Here is a 12,191-nt window from a genome sequence, read left to right on the forward strand (position 1 = left end):
AATTTATTTATTTTAGGTTCTTATAGAACCATGTTTATTAGAATATATTCATGAAAACACAGATGACACATTCTCAGATCTCTATATGCAGCTATGTCTATTTTTCTTAGTGTTTCTTAGAATACTGTATCATTTAATATTAAGTTTAGTCAACATTTCTCTGGCATTTAAAAATTATAGTTTAGAACTATATTGGTTGATTACCCGTCTTTCCAAACATGAATCCATGAAGGTGAAAGTCCTCTTTAAATTTTGAGGGTCTATATTTATCTTATAAAATGAAATGTTTTTTAGAGTTACATTTTAATACAAGTCTGTTATATTTTAAACATTCTCTGATAAATAAATTTTAATGAATATTTTTATTAGATTATTTTTACATGGCTGAATATTACTTTTTCATTTGAATTTGTTTATTTATTTTAATTGTTTGTTATTTTAAGCAAATGACTTAGCTTGTTTATGGTCATGACAAATATTTTATAACAAATTAACAATGCATCTGTATGAAAGAAGTAATAATTGTTCTTTCCACCCTACTTTCACTTCTGCTCAATGTCATAGGTAAGAGCAAACTTACAGTCTTTATTTCTCCAATTTAAAATCTTCTCCAAAATACTGCATTAAAACTCTTGCTTAGTTGAAGGCAATCATAGTCATCTTGCCAGTTTATAATAAGTTTTAACTGTGGATAGTAAGTTACTATCCTTGACTTTATAACTGGTGTGACATGACCCACAGTGTTTTCATCTGGTACGAAATATTATTGCGGCACTTTTTTTTTTTTTTAGATAAGGAGAAGCTTATGTTTTTGTTTCAGAGTTTATCCTACCTGTCTACTGTTTTCCTCCCACTGATGAGTCTGTATTTTTGAGTCATCATGGACCTTAGCACTTGAATTTAGTCAGAGAAGCTATAGCTTGAACAATCTAACCAGAGGCTTTTCAAAGCTATAGTCAAGGGCTCTGATGTCAAGTAGACTCTTTAAGAAATTTACATACTCATAGCTACCAGTCAGCTGGACTCCACTTCCAGACCTTTCCCTGGAAGATTCCGACTGATTGACTGGAGAAAGAAATGTTCTTCAAGAAGATGGAAGAGGTACTGAATTCAAAATGTGAAATTCTTTTCTCTTAACAGGTGACAAAACAGAAGAGAATCTAGTCTCTCAATGAGGTCATGATTTTATTTTATGTGATAGCTGGGTTTGTTTCCTGTAGATACTCTCACAGAATCATATTCCTCATTTCCTCTATTGATCCTTTGATTGTAGTAATGACTTTTACTAAATTCTTCTGGAAATTGAACTCCTGTCAGCATGTGTACTCATCATTCCTAAATGGGCCACTGGCCAGGACTAGAAAGAAGACTGTAAACATATAATTGGTAGTAATTATGACTTAAAACTCAGCTGGTAAAAATACATACCCCATCCCAGGAGATAATACCACCGCATATATTGTTTATCAGTGAACACAGCCACCACAATCAGTGTGTGAAGATAGATCCCTTCACAGAGCATCCAGAAATAGTTGCAGGACATCATGTACTGGTGGAAGAAATGCAGAATTTTGCAGCTCAACTGTTGGAAAGAAATATAAAGATACTCAGTGGAAGACATCAGCAAAAATAAGGCAGTGAGGTAGTTTAAGTGAAAATAAAATATCTACTTTCATATTGCAAGGCAATTTCCCTAAGCATCTGTCAATGCGTGTCACCCTCTATAGACAAAACCAGAGTGATAGAGTGTATATCATTGGTATTAAAAGCAAACAGCCAACCAGGCAATGGAAAACTAGTTCCTGAACTGTTTTTTTCCTATTACTTTCTAATGAATTGTAAAGATAGACTATACAGGTTCATTTTCTTGCAATGTGTTTGAAATGCATAATAATCGACAGCAAGCACAGATTTGTCATACGACTTTTATGGTCCCTTTTTCTAAGACCAATGAGGCAAAAAAAAAAAAGACAACAGAAGTTGTTAATGCTTTTCACAGCTCAGTTGGTGATCTATGTTTGACAATAAAGAAAAGAGAACCAGGTGATAAATTCCTTACTGGAGTTAGGAGCTATGCTAAGTTCAACTTATGAGAGTGATTTTATTTTTACATAGGAGTATGGTTTCTACATTGGGATTCAAGTGTTTTTGTCTACAGAGGTTAGGATGACATATCCCTAATCAATGAGTACTACATTGAGCTTAGTACTCAGTGTAGATATATAAAATTCATAAGGTAAAGGTAAGGTAAAGGTAAAGGCCCTCCCGTTGATCGTCGATTTGCTCGAGCGGGCCCAGTAACGTCTCCATTGGAGACTTTGTTGTTACTGTGTTTGGCATATCGAATACTCTCGGTAGCTTGCCGGGCTCTCCGAGAGGGGCGGAGGAATCATACTCGGGTCAGCCATGTTGGCCGCTTGTAAGGCGAACGCCCTACCCGCTGTGCTATCGCTCCAGCCCTCTTTGGTGATATCAGATTGGCTTTGCACATCCACATAAATACATATAACATGTATTATCACATGCATGGAAAGTTGATACATCTTTAGCAGTATTCCTGATCTCTACCCAATTGATGCCAATAGTAACTCTTCACCATATGAAAATAAAAAAATATTTCTGGACATTACTATATATCTTATGGGGAATAAAATGTACCCAGTTGAGGTCCCTAATCTAGGGAATTTATTTGGTTTTACTGCCTCTAACCATAGCAACAGCAATGATGTGAATGACAGTGACAATAATAGCATTCAAGAACTCAGGTATTAGGGAAAAATCACTGGCATAATTGTTTTTCACATGATTTGCTTTACATAATCTTGGCCTCTAATGTTTTGAATCTGACTAAATTTCAGACTTTCTGTGCTTATAAATCAAGGCAGCCATGTAGTAGTTTTCGGTACTACAGAAACTTCAGGAATACACATTTATAGTTTTTCTGGTTTTGATTTTGGAAGTTTGACGTCCATTTAGTAATGCTCGGGGCCCACTCCCAGTTCTATGCTTCTGAGTTGCTGCTAGCAGTGTTCAGGAGAACATATGATGTCAGAATTGAACTTGGGTTAGCTGCTTGCAAGGCAAGTGACTGAACATCTGTCCTATCTCTCAGACCCAGAAATGTGCATTTCTACTCTGTAACAATAGCTATTAATTTATAGGGGATTAGATGTGCTGATTTCTTTTCAGATTCATTGAACATAAGAAATAATTATCTGGGTCCATGAAATGGAAGATACTTAAATCAACCTCTGAATTCTGAGCAAGGAACAGTAGTACAGATAACCAAAATATCACCTATTCTAAAGGTAATTTTTGTTTGGTTTTGGAAGGCACTAAATATTTCTTTTCCATCTGATTACCTTCTCTTATTGGGAGTATTTGTTTCAATATAATGTTACTTCGCATTTGCTGAGCTAATAGTACCTCCATCTACATGACACCAAAACATAAAGGTAAAATATAAAATATTCTTTGGTACTGAATTTAGTTTGGAGACTCTTTTATCTTAAAAGCCATAATCCATTTGCATCCAGAGTTCTAAATAGATGCTGTGGTATCTGACAGTGTAGGAAGAAGGCACAGGAAGTGGGAAAAGAAGATGGTTGTGTATAAAGATTGGCTTTGTGTAATTCAGAGCAACTTTGGCTTCAAATTTTACATATAGTCAATGATCAATATTAATAGTAATTATGTTTCGTAAAGTTGCTACAAAAACTGAATTAGGAAATAATGAGCCATTGCTCCTATTAAATAGAAGGGGTTAGCTTCTACCTGACTCTGATCACAGTATTTTCATAAATCAATCACTTTGCAGCTTCATTTTCCATTTCCTTTAAAAGACACATTTTAATGTGTATTATTGATTTATTGACAATAAACTCATGGTCGATGGCACTAAATTACACCTAAATTAAATAGATCTAGTTCATCAGCTATTTTCTATAAGGTATATGCATCCCTTTTTTTCTAAATCATTTAGGAACTTTAGACAGCACTCCAGCATGATGCTTGGGGATCAAACAAAGTGAAAGCTGTTATATACAAACCTTGATCTTGTACATAAGAAATCTAAATAAAGAAAGGAAATGTAAGTAGGTGGGGATAATACTATGTTTGTGTATGTGTGTGTGTGGTGTGGTGTGTGTGTGTTGTGTTGCTAGAGATGGTACCCAGAACCTCACAAATTCAAAGTACAAACTTTATCATTGATTTCTATCTTCAGTTCTTTGAGAACCATATCAAACAGTGGAATAACCAGCATAAAATTAAATATATATGAAAGTTACCACTAAATATATCAGGAAGAGAACAAATTTATAGTATGAGAGCCTAAATAAAGACTAGCGCTGCTTCAATTTCAGCTGAGATTGAGTAATTGTATGTGAAATGATTAAAATTTTGTAGCTCTGCACCTGTCTGTGAGTGACCATGAGGGTGTATCAGGCAAATGTTCTGTGCTTCTATTAATTCTATATGGTTAGACACAGGATAGATACTAAGAACAATTTTTTGAAATTTTTCACTTTAAATTAGGCAAAGGAAAATTTAAAAATAACAAATACATATTTATTAAGACCTTTGCTTCTAGAATTAAGATTTAAAGGCTTATTTTGTTATTAAAAAACTTTAAGTTTGCACCCAAATGATAGTGTGGTGGGTATGATGTTTGCCTTGCATGCGGGCAACCTGGATTTAATACTTGACACCTCATATGGTCCTCTGTGCCCCTCCTGGAGTCACCGCTGAGCAAAGAGTGAGGAATAAGTCATGAGCACCCCTGGGTGTGATCCAAAATAGGAAAAAAAAACAAGCAATAAGTATTGATTTTTCATGATGGTAGTTGTTTCAAGTAGGAATTTTGTGCTCTTATATTTATTCCTGGGGTAGAGTTTTCGTATTGCATGTCACTGTCAGTGTCCTCCCGTTGTTCATCGATTTGCTCGAGCGGGCCCAGTAACGTCTTCATTGTGAGACTTTGTTGTTACTGTGTTTGGCATACCAAATATATCATGGGTAGTCTTGCCAGGCTTTGTGGTGCGGGCAAGATACTCTCGGTAGCTTGCCGGGCTCTCCAAGAGGGGTGGAGGAATCGAACTCAGGCCGGCCGTGTCAACCATATGCAAGACGAACGCCCTACCCGCTGTGCTATTGCTCCAGCCTTAAGTGTTGCATAGATAGAATTTAGTGTTGGCAGGGCTGGAGCGATAGCACAGCGGGTAGGGCGTTTGCCTTACACGCGGCCAACATGGCCAACCCGAGTTCGATTCCTCCGCCCCTCTCGGAGAGCCCGGCAAGCTACCAAGAGTATTCGATATGCCAAACACAGTAACAACAAAGTCTCCAATGGAGACGTTACTGGGCCCGCTCGAGCAAATCGAGCAATTAAGGAAAGTACTTCCTGATGGCGAGAAGAAGAAATAAATGAAATCATGCACAGTTTTTAAAAAAGTAACTTATATAACTAATTTTAATGTTACTAAAAGTTCTTTGCTCAGTGACAGAGAAAACCCTGACACTTAAATCAAAGAAAATTAATTGAATGAATGCAGTTTGTTTTATTAGTATTAAACAATTACATTCAATTTGAGTGAATTTAACAAGAAATGGATTAGCGGATTCTGGAAGAGCTGAAAATATTAATGAGCCCAGTGAAAAATTCTGTCCTCGCTCCAATTTTTGCATTATTTGAGAGCAGAATTGCAGACTAAATTCTAGCAAAAAAATAGGGAAAAAGTGACATACTATAAATTTACTTCACAAATTCATGCAAATTGTATTGAACAAAATGAAATGAAGGGCATACAAAGTATATGCTTTTCCCCTTGTTAGTTACTGGAGCTATCATACGTATATTTAGAAAGTTAGTTAAACTCAATTCTTACATTTTACACATATAATTAACTCCAAATATTGAAAACTTAATTCAAAATAATCTACATAGTATTAAATTTTATAAATTTTTTCTGTACTAAAACTTTATGTTTATGCCAATTCTTATTCTAAGGCAGAAATAAATTTTGCTGTAGATTCAGAGTTACCTCTGATTATTACCCATCTTCCTCAAGCTTCTAAAGATGTTTCGTCAAAAGTGAATTTCAGTATTAAGGGAAGAATACAGTTATATTTACTTGTGCAAGGAAAGAAGTGTCAATATTCTAGATATTTTACTTAAAGATAAAGGTACTTAAAAAATAAAACTCTTAATAGAGATTTGTGGTCTTCATTGGTTAAAGGTTGCTGAGTTACTTTTATTCTTAGTGTTAAATTTCACTGAGTGACCATTTAGATTACATTTTGAGTTAACTGTTAATTTCTATTAAACATGTGCCTCCTTAGCTCTCTCTTGGCTATTTTCCCCACCTCTACCCTTAAAACTTAAGCCCCATAATATTCCTATCAGGGAGATGCTTATTAAATGTAAATGAATGTGATTTTATTCAGTGTTTACAATGTTGTTCAGTTAAAGTTAAAGGGAGAGAGAGAGTAAAAGGAAATGTGCCTGCCACAGAAGCGGGGAGGGGGGGTGCAGGGTGGTGAGAGGGATACTGGGAACATTGGTGGTGGAGAACAGGCACTGGAGGAGGGATGGGTACTCGATCATTGTATGACTGAAATGTAAGCACGAAAATTTGTAAGTCTAACTGTACCTCACAGTGATTCATTAAAAAATGACTGAAATGTAAGCATGAAAGCTTGTAAGTACAGTGATTCGTTAAAAAATAAATAATAAATAAAAATAAAAAAGAAAAGAAAGACAAACTGGAAGAAAAAAATAAAATTCTAAATTATAGATTTTTTAAACAGTGTACAAGCAGAGCTGTTTAACCCAAATCTGACAATTTCTAGTGTTTTTTTTATTTTTTTCTTCTCATAGTTCTGCAGTACTTATGAATGTCTGCAAAGATGAATAGGTCAGGGTGCTAACATTAATAGAAAGCTAAAACAGCTGGGTAGGATGCCAACTGCAAGGAGAAAGGACGGGTGTTGTGGGGGGGGGGGAAGGTGATATGTGGAATCTCTGTCCTGTTTCCTAAATTTTAAGCAAGGTTGTCTGCAGAAGATAAAGTCAGTTGTACCCAGTCAATTATACCTACAACCTCGGTAAAGAGTTGCTTCTCTTTGCACAGTGGTCCTCAAACTGGGCATATGAATTCTTTTATCTGAAAAAATCCCTGCCTTCAGGGTTTGTGGTTAATTCTAATATAACTCCAATTTTGAGATAATGTTTCAACAAATATATTTAAAATAGAGTTGCCTATAGAGTTGGTGTTTTAATTTTGCTTTCCACTCTGCAACAACAGTTCACCTTTTTCAATTATTTACGCTGCATGAAAATCATCTAGAACTTGATGATTTCAAGACCCTTGAAATTATTACATGTAAAATCCATAATCAGTTTTTTTTCTCATAAGGAAGAGATACAAGACTTACTTATCAGCTGAATTCAATTACATGTGACATTATGATGGATGTTCTCAACTGAAATACTATTTATGCATGCAATTGAAATATTTTTCCACAAAAACCATCTTTACATGAGACCTGTTTAAGTATATGCCTTTTATGCTGTTTCCTTAGCATATCAATGAAGTGGGAAAAAGCACATTTTATCTGACTAATAAACTCCCTTCTTTCACCTCCTGCCCCAAACAGCAGCTTCTCAGAAAACAGAAACTCTAAAGAAAACATTCTCTTGCACACTGAAAATGGTTCTACTTTATTAGTCTAAGGAGAAAGAAACTCTATTTCAGGATACTTTGTTAAATTAAATTATAAATGAGTCAGGATAACTTAAAGTATTGTAATCAGAAGTTTTTAGAATTAAGCTTTTTGCTTAAAAAAAAGATTATGGGGCTCGATCGATGGTACAGGGGATAGGGAGTTTGCTTTGCTTGTGCGGACCTGGTTCAAGCCCCAGCATCCCATATGTTCCCCTGAGAAATGACAGGAGTAATTCTTGAGTTCAGAGCAAGGAGTGAATCCTGAGCATCCTTGGGTGTAACCCCCAAAACTAAAAAACAAACAAACAAATTGCATATTTCCATTTTCTAAAACATCATTAGAAGTGTGGGTTTATATGTTATTCATTATAACAATTATTGAACCCAGTTATAATCCCAAGACAAGGTATACAAGATTTGATAAGATGAGAAATGTTAAGATGTTCTTTATTTCCCTAAATTATTTTAAAGTTGTGAATTATGATTTGAGACATGTCATGGCAGGATAAAATACCTGAATATTTTAAAATAGAATCAAAGAAAGATAAATTATTTTGTTTTAAAATTCACTTTTATCATCTTTTATGTTGCTTTTCTTTAATTCTAAATAGTATCAGCTTTACATAATTTCAAAAAAGATTTAACAAAAAGCTGATGGTGTAATTTTTTTCACTGGGGTTTTTTTTTGTTTTTTTTCTTTTTTAAGTCATCACTTACTGTTTATTATCCTGGAAGCTCTTTCAAAGCAAGAAACTGAGTTAGTTCCCAGTAGAGAGATGCCTAGGTAAATAGTCAAAGTTTTTCCAAACCTGTGTGTCATCTGAATCCTTGTTCAGGAACATATATTTACATGTGTATGATTACATATGGTACTCAATGGAAGAATTAAAATGATTTTGGAGAATGTATTTGTTTATATTAGAATTTATGAGGAGATATGAAACTACTTATCTGGAATATGTCACATTTATTTCAGGACCATCATACCTGATTCTCATACTCCAAATTATCCCCATGTCAATGAAAGATTTTGCCCTACTGTTTTTCTGCCTATAATAGTCTGCTTTTCAGACTGATTTTTATTTTGCTTCAGTCATAATAGTGTTGATTTTTTACCAAAATATTTAAAAATGATTCCCAAATGACTTTATAAACTCTTAAGTTCTCTTTATCTTCCCAGGAGTAACTTTTAATTACTTTTTTTTTTTGTCGTGGGGGAAACTTCTCTTTAGAACTTTAGAACTTCATGAAGAATTACAATAGTGCTACTTCACATTACTCTTCCCCAAAAGAAAACATATTACCTCAGAAAGTATAAAATTCTTCTATTATTACCTCTGGGGCTTGTTTTGCATGTTTCCCTGGAAACACTAGAAGAAATTGAATGAGACAAAATACTTCTCTGAAGTAGCACTATTGTAATTTCCCCTAAAGTTCTAAAGTATTCAGGTCATAGAATAGTGCAGACCCTCTGAATGAGAGCCTTGCAACAGACATAGCAATAACTCATTGGATAAAATAAGAAGATAATGTTTATGGGTTAGAGTAGTCTTATATTGATTAAAACCACAAACAATTCATATATTCTAGTCAATTTTCCTGGAGTCTAGTAAGACTTTGGAAACCACATTTTTGTTAATTCATGAATGTTCCATGGAGTAAGGCCAATATATAAATATATCAACAGTGCACTAGCCAAAACTGTCTATTGGTTTCTAAGCCATGTGTAAGTCTGTGTCATATGAGCACATACTTCTGGAGGAATGGAGGTTGCATCTACATGATCTTCCCTGCTTATAAAGGGAGTGGGAAATGCTTTGGAACAGAAATTGTTCTGGTTAATAAGGGAAAATGGGCGAAATAGATAATAGACTGACTAATAATTAGACTAATAGATAAGAGACTGACTAATAATTATTAGACCACTAGACTGGACTAATAATTTTTCCAGCTTCTCTCTCTTGAAGATGGAGATTTTCACATACATACACACAACTCATGAATTACCCATCTGAGCTAAATATATTGAAAGACTATTAAGTAATTGGCAATGGAAATAGTATGGAATTATTCAGCAAAAAGGTAAACATAAAACATAAAAAGTTTATACTTTGTCTCCTTTATATTTAAGCAGTATTTGAAAAATACTCTGAGAGTATACATTCCTTTGTCTCTATACTGTATAACATAAATGAAGATGGACAACATAAGACTGTTATTAACCAAATTTTACACGTGAGGATAGTTAGACAAAATGAGGTAATATAATTTGCTCAAGATTATAGCACAATGTTTAAATTAGTAGAAGAATTAAGATTTAAGATTCTATAATTTAATTAGAAGAAAGATAGTTTCTGGAGCAATACAGCTAAGCAGTAAGTCAAAATTTCTAACATACTAACCAGAAATTTTTCGAGAATAGAAAATAATCTATACAAATTTCTACACTAAATCCATGCCAAGCTTCTCAGAGCAGGGGAAAACAGTTATAAATGTTAAGATGAAGACTTTCTATGTAAACCTTGTCAGATGTCATTTGTGACTTACTGATTTCCTGTCCCAAAGTGCAGATGAGAGAAACTGGAGAGTGGTTTGATGTTTATGATCATTTTAGAAATAGACTCTTCAAATCTCTACTGGGAAAGTGGTTAGTAATAAAACTACAAAGGAATAAAAAATTCTCTTTACTTTCCGGTACTGTGGACTTAATTAAAAGGTGATTTTATTGATCTCAATATGTTAGTAGATCAAATAGAGTAAATAATTAGAATAGGTAGGATAATTTATTCTATTACCACACCTTGGCATTATTTTGCCACATCATCCTTCAAAACCATCATACCTTTTCATTTCCAATAAATTTTTTTCCGTAAAGTCTACCAAAATAAATAATTTTGATCCTCTATTATCTGCCTGTATGAGCTCTCACCTCTAAAAGTGTTGTCTCCAGTTTTCCCTCATGTTTATGTATCCTTTCTTATACTACCTCCATGAGTTGGGCAACAAAATCCAATTCCCAGCCTGGGTTATAACTGTCTCCATTATTTTATTTCTCAACATCCATTTCCTGGAACTGGAGCGAAGTCCTGAAATAGTCTAGTCTGCTAGTTTGATTATCTTGAACAAATGAGACTTAAGAAAATTCACTTGTGTTTCATTAATTGGGACTCATTAGAGTTTAGTTATATATAAGAGGCTATAAAAAATGTGGCTTGATTGTTTTGACTTTTGAGTTGCAAAATGCTCACATTCCCAGTTGAAACTAATTTCCCTGTATCTTCCCTTCCAGGCCCAGATTAAAAAAATAAGTTCATAAAGACATTTCTTTCTAGAAAATGACAAGTATACTGCCAATTTCCTTAACATGCAGCAAGAACAATACTTTAATTTTGCCTTCTGACTTTCTACGTGAAGATCATCAAATAAGCAGATAGAGCGAGAAAATGAAATTTTAAATATTATGAAAATGAAATGTTCAAATGACACAAATGACAATGAGGAATTTTTCATATAATTCATTAAATGGGGGTTGCATTCAGTCCTTATTTATTCTAAAAGTTATTTTGAGTTTAACATTTTTAAAAATGGGATAAGATTCTCACTATTGTTTTAAATAGAGATAATCTACCTAACCACAAACCTCCAACAGGGAGACTGACCACATTGATGGGAAAGGAACATAGGTACTTTTAAACGGGGAAAATGTTCAATTTAAGTAATTTCAAGGACAGATAACATAATTCATGTCTATTTGAATTTCTTCTGTTCTTTCTTAAACTATTGTGTTGACCATAAGAGGGCAGTCCTGTATTTGGAGGGTAGATTTAACACAGTTTCATTGAAAGCAATGTTTGTGTTTAAATAGATAAAGTACATAGAAAAAGTTTAAATCAAAAAATCAAATAACCGAGGATTTTGTCACCACTTTGGGTCAAAGTATATGCTTTATAATTTACAAATTTTGTTTTTGCCATTATAGCTGTTAATTTTAAGCCTATATTACTTATACTCATTCAGTGAGAAAGCTCATTTATGTATTTAACTTTATGAAAGAAACAGACTCTTGCATATATGAAACAAGACTTGTTACTGATTATGTATTCTCATTTTCTCTAATTTTAGAGGAAAGAAAGCTTTCATCTCAGATATATCAAATATTCAGTTATTTTTCTCCTTTGCTTTATAATCTCCCTCTCTCTCTCTCTCTCTCTCTCTCTCACACACACACACACAGAAGTGACTTCTGAAATAGGTAAATGGTAAACAAATGACTGAACTCCACATTTATGGTTGAAAAAATTGGAATCTGTTTCAATATGATATTTGACACAATCTTAGAAATTATTAAGAGAGTTATAAATAGATCCTTGTCCCAAGTGATGAGAATTTAGTTCAGGTTTAAGAATTAATTTGAATTTTGAGAGTTCATAAGCACTCGATAATTAGTTGAAATTTTACATTTCAAGC

At 33.8% G+C, this 12,191-nt stretch overlaps 1 protein-coding gene across 1 annotated transcript in view; it reads right to left on the reverse strand.

Annotated features, from left to right (window-relative positions):
- CALCR (calcitonin receptor) overlaps positions 1-12,191 on the reverse strand; it is a 66,094-nt gene that overhangs the window by 15,812 nt on the left and 38,091 nt on the right. Inside the window, exon 7 of the mRNA XM_056118378.1 lies at positions 1,429-1,582. Coding sequence (XP_055974353.1) covers positions 1,429-1,582 — 154 coding nt within the window. The remainder of the gene's footprint in view (positions 1-1,428; positions 1,583-12,191) is intronic.

The sequence above is a fragment of the Sorex fumeus genome, unplaced genomic scaffold (genome assembly GCF_029834395.1).
Source record: "Sorex fumeus unplaced genomic scaffold, SorFum_2.1 ptg000037l, whole genome shotgun sequence".
Taxonomy (NCBI): Eukaryota; Metazoa; Chordata; class Mammalia; order Eulipotyphla; family Soricidae; genus Sorex; species Sorex fumeus.